A 22066-nucleotide genomic window follows, 5' to 3' on the forward strand; every position below is an offset into this window, starting at 1 on the left:
CATTCAGCCAGATTTTCAATCTCTCTCCAATTTAAAAAAATTGGTTTTGACTCAGTAGTAACAATAACAATATTTGTGGAAGTAATCTCTCATTATCTGACTTTGTTTTTCTCCAGGGATCTGGGGATATAACTCATGAAATAGATACAAGACCAGCCTTGACTCAGATCAAAGGAATGACAGGTCATACTCGTGTGAAGACTGTGGTTAGAGACTCCACATCGGGGAAGCCACCTGAATATAATCAAAATGGGGGCACCGAACTGCTGAATCTCACCAACAGCGCAGTAACCCTTTCAGGACCAGGCAGGCCTGGGACAAACATCAACCTCCCATCATTCCCACACAATTACAAAGAGATCTCAAATACCTTTCACCAAGCTCCTGATTTTAAACTCAATGAAATTCTTGAAGAGACTGATGAGAGGTCCAATGTAAAGACTCCCGGTGCGTTTGATGAGGTTATTGGCGAAGGGATCTACCTGTCAGTATCTGAAGATCAGGGAGGTGTTGCTCTCCGCAAGCAAAAGCAGAATGGTGTTTCAGACAACCGCTCAGTGACCTCGCCCGCTCCGACAATTGTCACCCAATTACTAACTAATTCATCGAGTACTTACCCAGACGGAGACATCCCACTGCTGTGGAAGGAGATTGATGCACAGCAGGAAGAAAGCATGTTGATAATCGATCTCGCAAACAAAAATGTTCCAACTTCCAAGAAGTTGAGGTGGTACAAAGCAAATATAAATCTAAACAGTGATCATTACCTGGTTGAGAATCCCAAAGAAAAAGTTATTTCCAGCAAAGAGATGTTGGAGATGGAGACCACAGAAGAGACGGCACAGTGGCAGCACAAGGAACTCCACAGGACCTCAGGGAAGAGTTCATCCCAAGCAGGGATCCAGGCTCGTTGCGGAGTCCGGACATGTGGAAAGGCAAGAGCTCCTGGGCCAAGAGGACCAGTGGGGCTACCTGGTCCACCGGTAAGTGAGTTGACACCAGGTCACACAGACAGGATCTTCAAGGGTACGTTGATGCTCGGTCAAGGAATTTTACAATTGGTGCAATGTAGCAGCTGCTGCACCTGGTCTCCTGGTCAGGTGAGCTATATCTTACCACCTGGCACATCTTCTCAAGTCCCCTGTTGTTGTTTTTTTATCTGCAGGTCTGAACTATGTTGCAGTGATGAGTAACTGTGTTGAGCATTTCACTGAGCTAAGACAATGAAAGGGCATTTCACAATGCAGTAGAAACACGCTGCGCTTAAAATAGATTCTAGAATGCATATTGGAGATTAAACATCCAAATGTCAAGTAAAGGTTTCAAAGGTACATTTAATGTCAGAGAAATGTATACACTATACATCCTGAAATGCTTTTTCTTCACAACCATCCACGAAAACAGAGGAGTGCCTGAAAGAATGAATGACAGTTAAATGTTAGAACTCCAAGTCCCCCTCAAAGCTCCCCCCTCCCATGCGTAAGTGGCAGCGAGCAAAAATCCCCCTCCCCCACTGGCAAAAAAAAAGTATCGGCACCCGCCACCGAGCACTCAAGCGTGAGCAAAGCAACAGCAAAGACGCAGACTTGCAGTTACCCCAAAGACTTCGCATTTCACCTGGTATTCAACATACCACAGGTTCTCTCAAGTCAAGTCACTTTTTATTGTCATCTCGACCATAACTGTTGGTACAGAACACAGTAAAATCGAGACAACGTTTTTCAGGACCATGGTGTTACATGAAACAGTACAGAAACTAGACTGAACTACGTAAAAAACAACACAGAAAAAAAAACTACACTGGACTACAGACCTACCCAGGACTGCATAAAGTTCACAAAACAGTGCAGGCATTATAATAAATAATAAACAAGACAATAGGCACAATAGAGGACAGTAAGTTGGTGTCAGTCCAGGCTCTGGGTATTGAGGAGTCTGATGGCTTGGGAGAAGAAACTGTTACATAGTCTGGTCGTGAGAGCCCGAATGCTTTGGAGCCTTTTCCCAGATGGCAGGAGGGAGAAGAGTTTGTATGAGGGGTGCATGGGGTCCTTCATAATGCTGTTTGCTTTGCAGATGCAGCGTGTAGTGTAAATGTTTGTAATGGCGGGAAGAGAGACCCCGATGATCTTCTCAGCTGACCTCACTATCCGCTGCAGCGTCTTGCGATCTGAGATGGTGCAATTTCCCAACCAGGCAGTGATGCAACTGCTCAGGTTGCTCTCAATACAACCCCTGTAGAATGTGATGAGGATGGGAGGTGGGAGATGGACTTTACTCAACCTTTGCACAAGGAAGAAAGGGGTGTCTCCATTTTCCCAGTGAGCAGGGAGACATAACAAACAACTTGCTGGTTTACGATGTTAGAAGTCCATCACATTGCTTTTTACAAGCTCTGTGCCTGAAAATCGCAAAGATATCCTCACACCTCCGATAACGCATGTATCTCCTGTCGTGACACCGACCCTTGATCTGCCCATCTCCAGAGCCCCGAGATCCTAGGCTTCCAAATTCGAGCGGGATTTTTATGCTGAGCCTTTGGCGTGCCAAACAATGGCCAGTTATGGAACCCTGAATGCGGGTCCCATTCCTGCAAAGAACCGTAGTCAGCGTGTAACTCCAGGTCAGGGTCTTCAAAAGAACCCCAAAAAGGAAAATTAGAGATATTAAAGATGGAAACAGAGCTGTTTCCAAAGTTGCAAGCAAAGGAGTTGCCGTCAGGCGCCATTAAACCTTCTAAGCTCCGCCCGACAGCAAAGGTCCCTTAATGCCTCGGCCAATGGCTCTCACAGGTAAAGAGATTGGAGAAGGATGCTGGCATTAGGTTGGGAAGAAAATGGTGGGGGAATTATAGGTTTAATCCTAAATAAACAAACAGGCAATCTAAGTATTAAAACAAAATTTGAGGTGAAATAGTTGCAAATGCTTCAACTATTCTTAGTGGGAATGTTGGTAGCTATAAGTGAGCACTACATAATTTGAAACCAAGGTAACGGTAAGTCTGTCAGATTTGTGTTCCTTTGAACTTTTTCTCCATCAGACATTGCTTGTTACCTAATATTTTCCATTCAGTATCAAAATTGGATTATCAATAAATTGGTCAGGAAATAGATAAGATTCAAATTAGGGTATATCAAATAAAAAGAAACATGATCTGTAAAAAAAAACATACCAAAATAACATCAAACTACTTAATACTGATATTTATTTAAGTTTAATGTATCTTTTCATTCTTGGGAAGTTCATACCAATTATTGCATCCTGTGTTTAAGTCCAAGATTACCATAAAGGTTCACACACTTTAGGACTATTAAACCTCTCTTTTCAAAATCTCCTTCCATCAAATAACCTTATGGAAAAATAAACCTTAAAAATAGTTCCGTCTCTGGTTTATGTCTTGAACATTTTATGTTGATGATTAAGTCAAAATCATGCGCCAGTACATAATATTAACATAAGGATTGGAAATGATTCATCGTGACAAATACAAATACTTTGTCACCAAACAATTGATACTAGAGCGTACAATCATCACAGTGATATTTTTTTCTGTGCTTCGCGCTCCCTGAAGTACAAATCGAAGTAAATATAATAAAAATTTAAATTATAAATCATAATTAGAAAATAGAAAAGGGAAAGTAAGGTAGTGCAAGTCAGGTCCGGATATTTGGAAGGTACGGCCCAGATCCGGGTCAGGATCCGTTCAGCAGTCTTATCACAGTTGGAAAGAAGCTGTTCCCAAATCTGGCCGTACGTATCTTCATGCTCCTGAACCTTCTCCTGGAGGGAAGTGGGACAAACAGTGCGTTGGCTGGGTGGGACTTATCCTTGATTATCCTGGCAACACTGCTCCGACAGCGTGTGGTGTAAAGTGAGTCCAAGGATGGAAGATTATGAGTTTATGCAATGCTGAAGATAAAGTGAACTACTCCATAATGTCGTTGAAATATGGCACACAGGCTTGAACTCACAAGGAGAAATGATGGGGGAGCAGATTCTCATTAACTTAATGGTTAGCAGATCAAAATGCCTAGCGTTGAAGTTACAAATGCAATTTGTTTGATGTAATTCCTGTGTGAGCGGACAGTGATAATTCTGTTTAAGTTTCCCCTTTAACATAACCTACATACACTCCTATAGCAAACTCTGCAATGTGAATGAGCTGTTTCTGCATCACAACAAGTTTTAACCACATTTTCAGAGCAAGCAAGGGCAGAGTAAAGATGTTATAAAATATACTCTGACACCAGCTCAACTGAAAAAATTGTACCCTTAATTGGGATTAGACATCCAAGATTTTAAAAATTTCTTTTAAACTTCCTCCCTCTGTGATTGTGCATGACCAGTTTCCTTTGAAAGTCATTAGATTTGGAAATATAAGGCAAGAATTTTCATTTTAACCGAGAGCTGTCAGTGCTGGCAGTTCAGAATGCCAATGTCTAACAAAAGGAGGGTATCGATTACAAGCCTGGTGACTTTGCCTCTGGGTAGTGTGCACATTCAGCACCAGTCCTGTGTAACTCGGTCCAGTTGTGCTCAACACAATGGTATATGGATAACATTGTCTGTCAGTCCTGTGCACATAGACAAGCACGGGCCACTCATGTTGTACCAGCCCACCGGAGTTGAGACACACCCATCAAAGGACACGTGCCTGAGCCGTCCGCAGATCCTGGTGTCCTGGATTCTGAACCCAAACCAGTTACAACAGTAAAAGCTGCTGATAGATCGTAGAACACAGACCAGTGCTGCACAGGACCAGGATCTTTGCCCACCATAATGTTGTTGCCAAAATAATTAAACCAGGATTTAAATACCTAAGTAAACTAATTCCTTCTGTCAACACGAGGCCTACGTCACTCCATTCTCCACACAGTCATGCGTCTATCGAAGAGCCTCTAAATACCTCTAGCATATTTTCCTGCACAACCACCCCCTGCTAGTGTGTTCCAAACAGTCACCATTCTGAGTAAAAAAAAACTTGCCGCACACATCTTTGAACTTATTCCCTCTCACCTTAAATGCATGTCCTGCTGTGTTAGATATTTCAACCCTGGGGAACAGATGCTTTGTCTATGCCTAGTAAAATCTATAAAGCACTGCCAGGTCTCCCCTTGGCTTCCGCCACTCCAGAGAAAACAATCTGAGTTTGTCCAACCTTACCTCTATACCCATGCCCTATAGTCCAGGCAGCATCTCAGAGTCTCCACATACTTCTTATAATGGGGCGTCTCAATGCAATAATCCAGATGCTGTCTAACTACAGTTGCATAAGGCTGCAACATAACTTATCTCACTGAGGTTCCTCTTAAATATTTCATCTTTCACCTTAACCTCGTGACCTCTGCTTCTAGTCTCATCCAACCTCAGGGGAAAAAAAAGCCTGCAAATATTTACCCTATATATGTGCCTCATAATTGTGTATACTTCCATAAGATCCCTCCTCATTCTCCTGTGCTGCAAAGGAATGAAGTCAATCTGCCTGAGAAAGATTGCTAACTCCAATGTCATTTGCTTAATATATGTCAGTTCATGTCTAAACTGCTTTGTGATAGATCATTTGCTGTTACTAATGGTGAATCTAAATTAAAGTTTACAGGATCATAAACAATTGTTGTTGGATTGATTTTTAAGTTTCTAAAGAAAATAACAGCTTTAGCACAGCCATTCATGCGATATAGATGGAGAATCAGGCTATTAAATTTTTTGGTCACATTCATAAATTCATAATAACAAATCAAATTTTAAAGAATCTAAGTTATCACAGGTCCAAGTGTGATACAAACTATTAATGATGCAGAACTACACATTTTTAAATGAAATTTGGAACTAACAGCATCGGAATTGTTAATCAGCATGGGTGTCAGCTGGCATTCAGTGCAGTAGCTGTTACTTGCACAAGAGCCAGCTGAATGAAGCACCACAATAAAGCGTGGACTGTAGCTTGTGAAAAATGTGCCTTTCAGTGTGCCTTCAAGAATATAATGTGCTTGAGATAGAATTATAATCTGTTTAACTTCATTCTGATGTATTAACAGTTGTTTTAATGAGTTTGCATCTATTAGTTTTCACAGTCCTTTTCCTTTTCTCTTCTCAAAATCAGGGGGACCCTGGACCACCAGGACCTAAAGGAGATAAAGTGAGTCGTATTTCTGTGGGGTTATAGATAACTTAATGGTGTTTCTGAATATGAATTATGCTCTATTGCATGCAATCTCATGTTGCATTTCTCTTTGGCATTTGAAATGGATTGAGTAAAGTCGAGCTGTTAATATGGTTATAAATTAGTCCTGGTCACCTCACCTTACCTCTTTCCCTTTTACAGTGAAATATGCCTTTGTAAATGTTTTCTGCTGTACGGAGTTAAACTTGAAATGTGGAGAAAAAGCCAAGCCTGGTACGGATGCGAGTTAGTTTATGGATCCCCTCTTTGCTGCCACTGTCATGAGGGAATGGTGCTGAGTTTGATGTACAAAATGGAAGAGTTTGAACAGCAGTAAAATAACAAAGCTCCACATCTTTGTTGATAAATCTTAATGTGATTTTAACTCAAATTAGCTTGACCTTGGCAGCTTCTTCCAAATATTCACCATTTCCTACAGCAATTGATTGCATCCACTATCACAATGCTGCCTATTTAAAAAAATCCACACCTTTCAGGTTATTGTAAGGGGGATTAACATCACATGCAATCAGTTCTTGAAACAGGCAACTTGAAGAGTAGAGGCAACTCTGTTTCCTTTGCCCATGAGTTCTCTTTTCTTTTGAACATATGAATCAACTACGACACAGGATGTGATGCAAATTTGCGAAGAACTCTTTAGTACCAGTGAGACAAGGTGCAGAGCACCTGAACTGTTCACTACCACTCAACCCATGAGAGAGGGATGATCCTGAGTATCAGGGTGAAGGAATAAAGCTTTTAACATCTCTTGCAGCTATTCTAGGCAAATGGTACTCAATAAATGGTGGGCAATGTTTGCAGAGGTTTGAAGCACCTTTCCTTTTTTTTTGTAATTTGTTTTTTTTATTGAAGTTCATCAAACAAACATTTCCATAAGATGTATTTCAGACATTGTACATATATACAATATAATCATATATATCACAAAATCTCCACAAAGTATTTATCTGGGATGTACACTTATAGAAAAGAGTGGAAAGAAAAAACAAGCAAAAGGAAAGAACTATGTACAAGTAGGGAGTGATCTTTTTTTTACAACAGATTCATTGATTTGTGAGAATAAAATAAAATAAAATCAGCACCTTTCCAATGTAACGTTGCATATTGTTGACTAGGCACATGTAGCCTTTGAATTGCTTTGAGAATTCATTTACCCTGAGGAGGATTACTTTTATTGGTTACTTCCCTTCAGTAAAACATACAGCCAGGTGCTATCTTGTCAAAGAACTTGTATCTCAATTACATTTTCAAACTCAGGACTTGTCTCGAAGAACCAACAGCTCCAAACTGCCACAGATGAGTATTCCTTGTTACTCTATCACAAAAAAAAGGTATGCACGCAAGTTATATTGTGCATGATTTTGGATAGGTTTGCAGATGATTTGTTGCAATAAAGCAAATGAAAATTCCCTCGGTAAAGCAAACTCTTTTGGGTTGTCTTTTTCTCAAGCCACCATCTCGGCTTTAGCTGTCAGTGTGGTCCTCAGTCAGCTGAAAGCCCCTCACCATTACCTCCATACTTCAGAAAGAACAAAACTAGAGGTTGCAAATCGTTCTGATCTCTTATGGCTAGATGGAAAGGACTTAGCTTAAGGATCAATAGGTTTTCCTGTTGTATTGTTGAGACAATGGATTTTTGGCAGCATTAAAGAATTTGTAGCATAAGTTGGCTAGGAATTTACAAGACAACAAAGAGCAGTGTTGATGGAGCTTAAGGAAGCCAACATCTCAAGATTTCATTGACAGCTTATTGTTATTCTTCTAGCCTGCTGTGGTAGGATGAAACATGATCTTATAGAAACAGGTTTAGGATGGAGATGAGAAACTACTTTCCCCAAAGAGCAGTGCATCTGTGAAATTCTCTGTCCATAGAAGCAGTAGAAGCTACTTTTATAATTTAATTAAGATGCAGTTAGATAGATTTCTGCATATCAGGGGGATTAAGGTTTATGGGGAAAAGGCAGTGGACCTGAGTCCACAGCTGGATCAGCCATGATCTTATTGAATGTGAAGCAGGAAGGTAAACCATCTCAGCCCATCCACAATGCTTCACAATAGTGTTACTCTAGCACACAGGTAGATGTTCTCACCTGAGATTTTTTTCAGAAGATTATAGCCCTCTTGCTTTAAGATTTGTGACTGCATTGTTAATTTGATTGGATGGATTGAGTCAGCAATAAATGCAGATGGAAAAATCACAAAGATCTGCTAAAAATGACAAAAAACAACAACAAGTAGTGACCCAAATATTATTTGGAGTGGATTCAGGGCAATATTGCTTGATGAAAATCAAAGGTTATTCTCAATCTTGAAATAAAACCAGGATGTGGGGTACAAATTACAATGGTGGAATAGAAAAGGTGTAAACAAAGGCAATGTTATGATAGTCCGGGGAGATTTCAATATGCAGGTAGATTGGGAATATCATGTTGCTGCTCGATCCCAAGAGGAGGAGTTTGTAGAATGCCTGCGAGATGGCTTTTTATAGCATGTTGGGGCTGAGCACGCAAGGCAATTCTCAACTGGGTGTTTTGTAACAAACCAAATTTGATTAGGGAGCTCTAAGGATTGGAGGCAGAAGAAAGGAAATTATAGGTTAGTTAGCCTGACTTTAGTAGTTGGGAAGATGTTGGAGTCCATTATTAAGGATGATATTTTGGGATACTTGATAAAATAGACCAAAGTCATCCTTGTTTCCTTAAAGGAAAATCTTGCCTGATAAATCTATTGGAAATCTTTTAGAGGAAATAACAAGCAGGGTAGACGAAGTAGAGTCAGTGGATGTTGTTTACTTTGATTTTCAGAGGCCTTTGAGAAGGTGCCACTCATGAATCTGCTTAACTAAATTAGTGCAATGGCATTACAGGGAAGATACTAACATGGTCAGGAGATTGGCTGACTTCCAGGAGGGAAAGATGGGCTTTTTCTGGTTGGCTGTCAGTAAATAGTGGTGTTCTACAGTGGTTGGTATTGGGACCATTTCTTTTCATGTTATATATGTCAGTGATTTGGATAACGGAATCAATGACTTGGTGGCCAAGTATGCAGATGATACAAAGATAGGTGGAGGGGCAGGTAGTGTTGAGGAATCTGAGAGTCTGCAAAAGAACTCAGAGAGAGTAGGAGAATGGCCAAAGAGTAGTAGATGAAATATAGTGTAGGCATGTGTGTGGCCATGCACTTTGGTAGAAGGAATAAAGTTGTAAACTACTTTCTTTTATCTTTTTCAGTATTTTTATTAACTTTCACATAAAAGAATATAGAGTACATGAAGATATATATTAGAAATTTTTAAAAAAGATGGAATAGTACCAAATACATTATATTTAAATCACACTTGCAATCGCAGTACCCTATATTCATAATCAAACACATAAATAAATTGTAATTTGAATTGTAATAATTTTATTATAAAAAAGAATCTAAACCCAGTACCAAGATCGAAGCTGTTTGGTAAAGAAAGAAAGACTGAAAAAAAAACTTTATCACATAGTGATTGATTTATGTTATTAGCCAACATCTGTACCTTAACACCAAAACAAAGGTTTTGAAAGTAGTTCAAAATGGTCCCCACAATGTTTGAAAGTCTTGGTCAGAATCAGAAATTGAACAACGATCTTCTCTAAATTTAAGTATGACATAACATCACATAACCATTGAGCATGAGTAGGTGGAGCAACATCCTTCCATTTAAGCAACACCACCCTCTTAGCTATAAGATAAATAAAAACCAATATATGCAAATCAGATGTCTTCAAAGTTATGCCTTTTTTGATATCTACAAATTAGAGACTTTCTGCGATCCCAATTACATACATTTCCTATGCATCCTGATAAGAACTTATTAGATGTAATTTCTAATTTGAAACCTTTTCATAATGGCTCAATATCCAATATTTATGGTATGTTGTTGGGAATAAGAGAGGTTCTTTTAGACAAAATTAAAAATGCCTGGGAACAAGATTTACAGATTTCAAATTCTGAGGAGACTTGGAATGACATTTTTTAATTGGCTAATGCTTCATCACTATGTGCTTGCCACTCCCTCCTACAATTTAAAGTGGTCCACAGGGCCCACATGTCCAAAGACAAGCTATCTCATTTTTATCGGGATATATCTCCCTATTGTGCTAAATGTAACAACGGAGAGGATTCAACAATCCATATGTATTGGACATGTCCGAGTCTTGGAAAAACTCTTGAAGAAGTCTTTGAAGGAAGTATTCCAAACTTTTTCTGTACTTTTTAAAGTAAATTTTAAGCCTAACCCTTTGACTGCCTTGTTTGGTAAACTACTTTCTAAATGGGGAGAAAATTCAGAAATCAAAAGTGCAAGGCACTTGGGAGACCTTGTGCAGGATTAACTTGCATGTTGAATCAGTGGTGAGGAAGGCAAATGCAATGTTAGCCTTCATTACAAGACAGCCAGAATACAAAAGCAAGGATGTAATGCAGAGGCTTTGAAACATATTGCTAAAACTGCATTTGAAGTATTACGAGCAGTTTTGGATGTCATATCTTGGAAAGGATGTGCTGGCATTGGAGAAAGTCTGAAGTAGGTTCCCAAAGAATGATACTGAGAATGACAGGGTTAATGTATAAGAAGCGTTTGAAGTCTCTGGGCCTGTCCTTGCTGGAGTTTAGAACAAACATGGATCTCATTGAAACCTATCAAATATGGAGAGGCTGAGATATAGGGGATGTAGAGAGAATGGTTCCAATAGTGAGTGAGTCTAGGACCAGAGGGCGCAGCCTCAGAATAGAAGGAAGTCACTTTGGAACAAGATGAGGAGGAATTTCTTTAGCCAGAGGGTAGTAAATCTGTAGAATTCATTGCCACAAATGGCTGTAGAGGCCAAGTCATTGGTGTATTTAATGCAGAAGTTAATTAGTAAGAGTGTCAAATGTTATAGAAAGAAAGCAGAAGAATTGGGGATGAGGGGGATAATAAATTGTCCATGATGGAATGGTAGAGCAGACCTGATGGGCCAAATGGCCTAATTCTGCTCTTCTGAATTGTGGTGTTATGGAGAGACCATGTTGGGTCACAGACGGGATGAAAGGGAAGTGAATTTCCTTCTAAGTAGAACTTTCCCTTCCACAGATTTCCACAGAAATTATAAATGGAGTGATAGGCAGTATTTTCTCTCACACTGTCCTTGTGTGCAGCAAACCAGTTGCAAATGGTGTATGTGGGTTTCAGTCAGCTAATGTTATTCCGATGTGTGACTGGTATTCATTGAAGCCCTGGATACCGTGTCCTGAACTGGAGTGAAATCCTCAGAGCCAGCAAATCTAAAGTCCAAAGCAGCAACATTCCTTGTAACAATCTTGTGTGATGGAAGGCTTCTCTGACCTTAGTGCTGTACTGGATCGGAATTTACCTGAACTATTTGGCAGGCTGAGCCAATCTTCCAGCTCTTTGGGAAAGGTATTGTCTCATATCCTGAGATGGCAAAAGCCCAAAACCAATTCAAGTTCTGCTTCCTTACGTGCTGACTCCTCTCTATCAAATCAGGTGTGAGAGAGGAGGCGACTCACAGCTTGGGGAGAGAAATTTTAAAAGGAGCATTCTCAGGCTTTCAGTGTTTTCTGGTGCCTCGTTCAAATCGTGATTCATTAGTGAGGGCAAATAAAAATAAGGCAGGGTCAAGCGGAGCGGCCATTGTTGGAGTGGACCAGGGTTAGAGTGGGGAGATTTTGGTTCATCAGGCTTGGGCGAGGTAAGGATATGGTAAATTTCTTCTTTTTCTTCATTCTTCATTGCTTGTCCGTTAGTACACCCCTAGAGCCGTGAGAATGTCTCCAGGGTCTGTATTGTGTTCTTTGTGTGAGATGTGGGAGTTCTGGAAGACATCCAACCTCCCGGATAACCACATCTGCACCAGGGGTACCGAGATGCAGCTCGTCAGAGAACGTGTTAAGGAACTGGAGCTTCAGCTCAGACGAGAAACTAACGAGATGATAGCTAGGAGGTGCAGGGAGTTAGTAATCCCTAAGTTGCATGAGGCAGATACCTGGGTGTCTGTCAGGAGAGGGAAAGGAAATGGGCAGTCAGTACAGAGTACCCCTGTGGCCGTTCCCCTCTATAGTAAGTCTACCATTTTGGATACTGTTGAGAATGTCGATCTACCAGGGGGTGCGGCAGCAACTGGGTCTCTGGCACTGTGGCTCAGAAGGGAAGTGTGGGGGGGGGGGGTGCAAGAAGAGAACTGCAGTAACGATAGGGCATTTCATAGTTAACACGAGATTCTGTAAACATGATAGAGACACCTGGATGGTATGTTGTTTCCCAGGTGCCAGGGTCAGGGACGTCTCAGATTGGGTCTATAGCATTCTAAAGGGGGAAGGTGAGCAGCCAGAAGTCTTGCTACAAATTGTTACCAAGGACATAGGTAGCAAAAAGGTCCTGAAGAGAGAATTCAGGGAGCTTGATTGAGGTTTGAAAAGCAGGATCTGCAGGGTGTATTCTCTGGATTGCTGCCTGTACCACATGCCACTGAGGGTAAGAAGAGGATAATTTGCCAGGTGAATTCATGGCTGAGGAACTGGTGCAGGGGGCAGGGGTTCTGATTGCTAGATCATTGGGATCTTTTCTGGGGAAGATGTGACCTGTACAAAAGGGACAGGTTACATCTGAAACTGAAGAGGTCCAATAACCTTGTGGGCAGGTTTGCTAGAACTGTTGGGGAGGGTTTGAACTAATTTGTCAGGGAGATGGGATGGAACTAATTTGTCAGTGATAGGGCTGAGGATGGGACAGTTGGCATACAAGCAAATGCAGTGTTTAGTGAGTCTGTCAGGAAGGACAGGCTGATGACAGGGCAAAAATGTAGTAAGAGGGATGAGTTGCAGCAGAATAGGGAGACAAAATTGAAAAGGATGAAGGATACAGAACTGAAGGTGTTATATCTGAATGCATTCAGTCTACAGAATAAGGCAGATGATTTTGTAGTGCAGTTAGAGTTCGGTAGGTGTGCTGTTGTGGTTATCACTGAGTCATGGTTGAAAGAAGATTACAGTTGGGAATTTAACGTCCAAGGATACACATTGTATTGAAAGGACAGGAAGGTTTGCAGAGGGAGAAGGGTGGCTCTGTTGGTAAAAAATGAAATCAAATCCTTAGAATGAGATGGCATAGGACTGAAGGTGCAGATTCCTTGTGGGCAGCATTAAGAAACTGGAAGGGTAAAAAGACTCTGATGAGAATTATATGCAGGCCTCTGAACAGTAGCCGGAATGTGAGCTACAAATTACTACAAGAGACAGAAAAAGCATGTCAAAGGGGCAATTTTACAAGTGTCATGGGGGATTTCAATTTGCAGGTAGAGTGGGAAAGGCAGGTTCATGCTGTATCCCAAGTGAGGGAATTTGTAGAATGCCTATGAGACAGCTTTTTAGAGCAACTTAGGGTTCAGTACATTAGGGGAAAGGCTATTCTGGGTTGGGTGTTGTGTAATGAACTGGATTTGATTAGGGAGCTTAAGGTAAAGGAATCATTACCCTGCAATTTGAGAGGGAGAAGCTAAAGTCAAATGTATCAGTATTACAGGGGAGTAAAGGGAATTACAGAGGCAAGAGAGAGCAGCTGGCCAAAACTGATTGGAAAGGAACACTAGCAGGGACGACGGTAAAGCAACAATGGCTGGAGTTTCTGGGAGCAATTCAAAAGGCACAGGATAAATACATCCCAAAGATAAAGAAATATTCTAAAGACAGAATAATGCAACTCTGACTGACTCGGGAAGTCAAAGCCAACATAAAAGTAAAAGAGAGGGCATATATTAGAGCAAGAATTAGTGGGAAGTTAGAGGATTGGGAACCTTTTAAAAGCCAACAGAAGGGAATGAAAAACACCATAGGTAGGGACAAGGTGACATATGAAGGTAAGCTAGCCAATAAAGGTTATCCTCAAAGAAGATACCAGAAGTTTTTACAGAGGGAAGTATAAAGAGTAGAAGAGAGGCGGGAGTAGATATCGGACCACTGGGGAGGTAGTAATGGAGGACATGGAAATGGTGGACAAACTGAATAAGTATCTTGCATCATTCTTCATCATGGAAAATACTAGCAGTATGCTAGAAGTTCAAGAGTATCAGGGGGCAGAAGTGAGTTCAGTTGCTATTACCAAGGAGAAGGTGCTTGGGAAGCTGAAAGGTCTGAAGGTAGATAAGTCATCTAAACCAGATGGACTACACCCCAGGGTTCTGAAAGAGTTGCCTGAAGAGATTGTGGAGGCAATAGGAATGATCTTTCCTGAATCAATAGATTCTGGTATGGTTGTGGAGGACCAGAAAATTGCAGATGTTACTCCATTCTTCTAGAAAGGAGGGAGGCAGAAGAAAGGAAATTATAGGCCAGTTAGCCTGATCTCAGTGGTTGGGAAGATGTTGGAGTCAGTTGTTAAGGATGGTTTCCTTAAAAGAAAAGGTTGCCTGACAAACCTATTGGAACACCTTGAGGAAATAATAAGCAGGATAGACAAAAGAGAATTGGTGGATGTTGTGTACTTGGATTTTCAGAAGGCCTTTGATAAGGTGCCGCATATGAGGCTGCTTAGCAAGTTAAGAGCCTGTGGTATTACAGGAAAGATACTATCATGGATAGAGGATTGTCTGATTGGCAGGAAGCAAAGAGTGAGAATAAAGTGAGACTTTTCTGATTTGCTGCCAGTGACTAGGGGTGTTCCATAGGGCTCCATGTTGGGACTGGCTTCTTTTTATGTTGTGTGGCAATGATTTGTATGATGGAATTAATGGCTTTGTGGCCAAGTTTGCCAACAATGTGAAGATAAGTTGAGGATCCAGAAGCAGGGAGTCTGAGAAGGACAGATAGATTAACAGAATGGGCAAAGAAGTGGGAGATGGAATACAGTATCAGAAAGTGTATGGTCACACTCTTTGGTAGAAGGAATAAAGTTGTAGACTATTTTCTAAATGGGGAGAAAATTCAAAAATCAAAAGTGCAAAGGCACTTGGGAGACTTTGTGCAAGATCACAAACAAAAGAAAATCTGCAGATGCTGGAAATGCGAGCAACACACTCAAGATGCAGGTTACTGAAATCTCTGTACTCTCTGGAGTTTAGAAGAATGAAGATAGATGTCATTGAAACCTATCGGATATTGAGAGGCAACGCACTCAAGACGCAGGTTACTGAAATCTCTGGCCTGTACTCTCTGGAGTTTAGAAGAATGAAGATAGATGTCATTGAAACCTATCGGATATTGAGAGGCAACACACTCAAAATGCTGTAGGAACTAAGCAGATCAGGCGGCCTCTATGGAAAGGGATAACCAGTTGACATTTTGGGATGAGACCTTCATCAGGATTGTGAGACCTTCATATATTGTAGGAGTCTTGGACCGGGGGGGCACAGCCTCAGAATAGAAGGATGTCCCTTTAGAACAGAGATTAGCAGAAATTTCTTTAGCCAGAGGGTGGTAAATCTGTGGAATTCATTGCCACAGGCAGCTGTGAAGGACAAGTCATTGGGTGTATTTAAGTCAGATGAGTTCTTGATTAGTCAGGGTGTGAAAGGTTATGGGGAGAAGGCAGGAGAATGGGGTTGAGAGGGAGATGGATCAGCCATGATGAAATGGTGGAGCAGACTCGATGGGACGAGTGTCTAATTCTGCTCTTATATCTTATTAATTTGTTACTTAAACCAATATTTTATAATGACTGTTCTGCCTTGTGAAATTTCTGTATCCTTGCATTTTAGTTTCTAACTCCAGCCAGTTGATTGGTGTTTTTAATCTAGAGCAGGTGATAGAGGAATATCTATATTTGCAGTTTTGTAGCAATGTAATTAGTTCCCTTTAGCCCCTGTGTACCAAGTTAACTTGTGAACAATGAAACAATCTCTCATGAAATTATATTTAAACACAGATGGCAGCCCATCAGGGGAAGAAAGAAAAACAGAGCATGCTGCCTGAAGCTTTTGGTATTAAATTCACAAATATTTTGCACCAGAGCAATGTTGTCAATGAACAGGTAGTGTTGCCTTGGTGAGACCACAGCTGGAGTATTGTGTGCAGTTTTAGTCCCTTATTCTGAGGAAAGACAATCTTGCCATAGAGGGAGTACAAAGAAGGTTCACCAGATTGATTCCTGGGATGACAGGACTTTCATATGAAGAAAGACTGGATCAACTGGGCTTATACTCGCTGGAATTTAGAAGATTGAGGGGGGATCTTATTGGAACGTACAAAATTCAAAGGGATTGGACAGGCTAGATGCAGGAAGATTGTTTCTGATGTTGGGGAAGTCCAGAACGAGGGGTCACGGTTTAAGGATAAAGGGGAAGCCTTTTAGGACCGAGATGAGGAGAAACTTCACACAGAGAGTGGTGAATCTGTGGAATTCTTTGCCACAGGAAACAGTTGAGGCCAGTTCATTGGCTATATTTAAGAGGGAGTTAGATATGGCCCTTGTGGGTAAAGGGATCAGGGGCTATGGAGAGAAGGCAAGTACAGGGTTCTGAGTTGGATGATCAGCCATGATCAGTCTGAATGGCGGTGCAGGTTCGAAGGGCTGAATGGCCTACTCCTGCACCTATTTTCTATGTTTACTGTGACTTGGAGAGGAGAGACTGAATTGTGCTTGGAGTTGCATCTGAGTTGAGGAGAAAGGCCCGACAGAGCTAAAGCTTACAAAACAACTTAATCTGTTTGAGTTAATTTAAAAGCAGGAAGCAGTACAGTAGCTGACCCAGTGCGTCACATCTCCCGGCAACCCAGGTTCAATGTTCAGCTCCAGAAATGTCTGTGTGGGGCTGATATTCTCTTCCTTGGACTGTAATTTCTTCTTGTTATTCTGGTTTTCTTCCACTTCCCAACGGCATGTAGGTTGGCATTGTAACTTCCCTGGAGCGTGTGAGTGAGTGGTAAAATCAGGAGAGAGTTGATGGGAATGTGAAGGAAAGATGTTGTTCGGCCTGCTCTTTGCTGACACATCCTTGCTTGCACATGTAGGTTCCCCCCCAGTCTCAACCCAACTAATAGCATTCAACTACCACTCACTCCAGACATCTTCTGCAGCCTATTTAATCCCAGTTTTCATCCGCAGACCTTGTTCTCTCATCAAACCCTCAGCCACTTGTTCCTAACCTTTGCTCTCCCTGTCTAAAGTTTATCTTGTGGCCTGTTGTGTTTAGTTTCTGCTCTCTCATGATTTGCAGTCCCTCGTGGCTTGTTATTTTTGCACTCTATTACTAAAGTATCATTTACTGCAAAATCTTTTTTCCTAACTGGGGAGAAAATTAAAAAATCAGAGCTGCAAATGGACTTCGGAGTCATCATGCAGGACTTCCTGAAGGTTAACTTGCAGGTTGAGTTGGTGGTGAGGAAGGCAAAGGCAACGTTGGCATTTGGACTAGAATATAATAGTAGGGATGTAATGCCAAGGCTTTATAAGGCACTGGTCAGATGATACTTGGAGTTTTGAGAGCAGTTTGGGCCTCTTAACTCCGAGAGGATTTGGTGGAGATTCATGAGAATGAATTTGGGAATGATATGAGTAGTGTTTGTTGGCTCTGGCCCTGTACTCGCTGGAGTTTAGAAGAATGAGCGAAGAACTGCAAAAGCTTGCAGAGGGATTTGGACCAGTTGGAGGAATGGGCAGAAAAATGGCAGATGGAGTTTAATGCGGACAAGTGTGAGGTATTGCACTTCAGAAGGTCAAACCAAGGTAGAACATACAAGGTAAATGGTAGGGCACTGAGGAGTGCAGTAGAACAGAGGGATCTGGCAGTACAGATACATAATTCCCTAAAAGTGGCATCACAGGTAGATAGGGTTGTAAAGAGAGCTTTTGGCACATTGGCCTTTATAAATCAAAGTATTGAGTATAAGAGTTGGAATGTAATGGTGAGGTTGTATAAGACATTGGTGGGACTGAATTTGGAGTATTGTGTGCAGCTTTGGTCACCTAATTACAGGAAGGATATTAATAAGGTTGAAAGAGTGCAGAGAAGGTTTACAAGGATGTTGCCGGGACTTGAGAAACTGAGTTACAGAGAAGGGTTGAATAGGTTAGGACTTTATTCCCTGGAGCGTAGGAGAATGAGGGGAGATTTGATAGAGGTGTATAAAATTATGATGGGTATAGATAGAGTGAATGCAAGCAGGCTTTTTCCACTGAGGCCAGGAGAGAAAAAAAAAAGAGGTCATGTGTTAAGGGTGAAGGGGGAAAAGTTTAAAGGGAACATTGGGGGAGCTTCTTCACACAGAGAGTGGTGGGAGTGTGGATTGAGCTGCCAGATGAAGTGGTGAATGCGGGCTCACTTTTAACACTTAAGAAAAACTTGGACAGGTATATGGATGAGAGGGGTTTGAAGGGATATGGCACAGGTGCAGGTCAGTGGGACTAGGCAGAAAAATGGTTTGGCACAGCCAAGAAGAGCCAAAAGGCCTGTTTCTGTGCTGTAATGTTCTATGGTTCTATGGTTCTAACTGATTGAAACCTATTGAATATTAAGAGGCCTAGACAGAGTGGATGTGGAGAGGATGTCTCCTATAGTGGGTGAATTGAGGACCAAAGGACACAACCTCAGAATAGAAGAACATCCATTCAGAACAGAGATGACAATGAATTTCTTTAAACAAAGGGTGGTGAATCTATGGAATTCATTGCCACAATGGCTGTGGAGGCCAGGTCATTGAGTATATTCAAAGTAGAGGTTGATAGGAATTTGGTTAGTCAAGGAGGTTACAGGGAGAAGGCAGGAGAATGGGGTAGAGAGCGATAATAAATCAGCCATGATGGAATGACAAGCAGATTTGATGGGTCAAGTGGCCTAATTCTGCTCTTATGTTTATGGTCTTATGGTCTAAATCATCTCCACTGCTCTGCTTTTGGGTCAAGACTCTTCTATAGTTTCGGATAGAATGAACTATTGATTGGCCCAGCAGGGTATGTTTACCTTAAGGAAGTCACCCACCGACATGAGCACTGGATCCAGAAGGAGCAGGAAACCATTGACTATCTGTCCACCATGCTCATCCAGCTATCCACCTCAGTGCAGCAACTCCACACCAGTCAACTTCTTCCCTCTGGGCCCCAGACTCCCGTGCCAGAATGCTTTGACGGCTCTCCGATCCAATGCTGCAACTACCTGTCACAGTGCGCCTTACGATTAAAGCTCCAGCCGTCTCTGTGTTCTAGCGACTGGACCAAGAGCAACTTCCTCATCTCGCTCTTGACTGGGAGAACCCTGACCTTGGCCGACACTAACTGGGACAATAAAGCCACCACTTGCAACAGACATGAAGACTTCACCAGCTGAGATGTGCCGGGTCTTTGACCATCTAGGAACTAGATGGGAGCCAGTGGATCTGATACTTTACATGTGCTGAGGTTCGTGCTGTGTGCTGGATTACACCGAGAAATTCATGATGCTCATGGCAGAGTGCAGCCGGAATACGAAAGTGCTGCTGGCCCATTAACATCGCAGTCTCTCGGAGCGCTTGAATGATGAGCTGTCTACCCAGGCGATGCTCACCGATCTTGAAAGCCTCATCACTCTGGGCCTCCGTGTTGACGAGCACCTTACAGAACGACCCTGTAGATCATCAGCCAGAATCCCACTTCTGTTCCCAGAAACATGTCAGATCGCAGGTCCCTCATCACCAATGTCTCCAGAACCGTGGTAGTTAAGGACAGCTTCCTTAACTCCGCCAAGGGCACCAGCATCTGTGGAGAAATAACCTGTGTGCCTACCGAAGAGCAGCCGACCACCAATGCAACAAATGCCCAATGTGTCTCGGACAAATCTTCGAGGTAGAAATGAGGAGCCTCCTGTCTGGCAAGCTCACCCTGGCCTCTCATATCTGCACCATAGACCACCCCAACCCCTGCCTCCGTCGGCTCTACATGAACGGGGGCACTGGTGGATTCCAGCAGCAGACCACTTGGAACCTGTGTATAGAGTTTGGACTCCCTACCGAACTTAACTCATCCCCTTAACATCAGGGCTATTACAGATGTCCCTTGGGGTCTGGGGCATTCAGAGCATGTACATGGCCTGTGCACATGAACAGATCACCATGAGTCCATTGTGTCCCACCTGATCAACTCGTCCAACAATCCTCTTGTCCTCTCATCCTTGCTCTCCACTCATGACCCTCTCTTCACCTGGTCACCCTGTTCATTGCTGAATTGGAGACCCATGTGCTGCACCAACTGCCCGCAGCCTCAGTTGACTTCACCCCGTAAACCCATGGAGACAGTGGTAGTCCTCGACTTTACCGACCTCCCACAGGAATGTCTCGGCTTTGCCATCGCATTCAGTGAAATGGAAGCCAACACCCTGCCACCACACAGACCACATGACTGTGCAATCGACCTCCTCCTGGGCGACAACCCACCTGGGGCTGTCTGTTCTCCCTCTCTGTTCCCAAGACCCAAGCCCTGAATGACTACATCGCCAAGGCAGCTACAGCACGACTTCATCTGCTCACCCCAGTCCCCAGCAGGATTCTCCTTTGTCAAAAGAAAAATGAGGGTCTTACTCCCTGCATCGACTCAACAAAATCACCATTAAGTGCATTCAAAACACTCCGCAGGGCCCAGATCTTCACCAAACTTGATGTATGGAGTGCGTATAATGTGATCTGCATCTGCCAGGGAGATGAGTGGAAGAGAGGGTATATTAATATCCACTGGCCACTACAGATACTCAGTGCTGCCTTTCAGATTCTCCAACAGTCCAGCCGTTTTCCAAGCCTTCATTAACAAGACTCTCGAAGATATGCTACACAAGTATGTGTTCATCTACCTTGACGAGATCCTCATCTTCTCCAAGAACCTTAAGACCATGTCTGTCATGTCCATTCCTCGAAAACAAACTGAATTGCAAGTTCAAAAAATGGCAGCTCCACACACCAGTCAATTCCTTCAGGGGTTAAGTCCTTCCACTCCGTGCATGACAAAGGATGTCATTGAATAGCCCCAACTGCACACCCTTAAACCGCTACAGTGCATCTTAGCGTTCTCCAAGTTTGACTGCTGTTTTATCAGAAACTACAGCCAAATTACCATTCCACTCACCTCCCTCACAGACAACCAGGTGTGTTGGTGCAGACCATGATTTCGAGGAGCTCAAGAAATGCTTCACTACCCCTCCCATTCTCAGCTATCTGAATCTCTCCAAATCTTTTGAGGTGGAGATGGGTGCATCTGATGTGTGCACCAGGGCCAGCCCCTCCCAGCGAGGAGTGATTGGGAAGACACACCCTTGTGCTCTCTTCTCATGCAAATTTAACCCTACACAGCATTTTTATGGAGTAGGAGACAGTGAGCTACTCACTATTAAATGGGCCTTGAAGGAATGGAGACATTGACTGATGGAGCTGTTCTTGATCTGCACTGACCGCCAGAATCTCTTATCCATAAAAGGGAACCTCCAACTGAACCCACATTAGGCTTACTGAGTCCTCTTCTTCAAACAATTGAACTTCACCATCTCCAACTGACCTGGCTCCAAGAATGCAAGGTGGACTCATCCTGTCACGTCAGTTCGACCCAGATGAAACAGAGACCGACCCTCAGCCCATCATTCCAGCCTCTCAGATCCTTGCCCCTGTCATCTGGGACCTTGTGAGACAGATCTGACAGACCCACCAGCACGAGCCTGCTCTGGCCAACAGGCATGACAATTGTATGTACGTGCTGGTGGCCATGCATGCTGAAACACTCCAGTGGGCCCACACCTTACTGCTCTCCGGCCATCCAGGCATATGAACGGTGACACTGGTTCTGGTGATCTACCATGATCGCAGATGTGTATCAGTTCAACATTGCCTTTCCCCAGTGTGCCCGGTCCACTTCCTCTAAGAAGCAGGCCTCTGGGATCTTGCGGCCCTACCAGTCCCTCGACGGCC

The 22066-nt window shown here is 42.7% G+C and overlaps 1 protein-coding gene across 1 annotated transcript in view; it reads left to right on the forward strand.

The window, feature by feature from the left end:
* The window catches only part of LOC140730960 (uncharacterized), a 405020-nt gene that overhangs the window by 157790 nt on the left and 225164 nt on the right, over window positions 1–22066 (forward strand). Inside the window, exons 6-7 of the mRNA XM_073052071.1 lie at window positions 117–983; window positions 6104–6139. Coding sequence (XP_072908172.1) covers window positions 117–983; window positions 6104–6139 — 903 coding nt within the window. The remainder of the gene's footprint in view (window positions 1–116; window positions 984–6103; window positions 6140–22066) is intronic.

The sequence above is a fragment of the Hemitrygon akajei genome, chromosome 7 (assembly GCF_048418815.1).
Source record: "Hemitrygon akajei chromosome 7, sHemAka1.3, whole genome shotgun sequence".
In the NCBI taxonomy this organism is placed as follows: Eukaryota; Metazoa; Chordata; class Chondrichthyes; order Myliobatiformes; family Dasyatidae; genus Hemitrygon; species Hemitrygon akajei.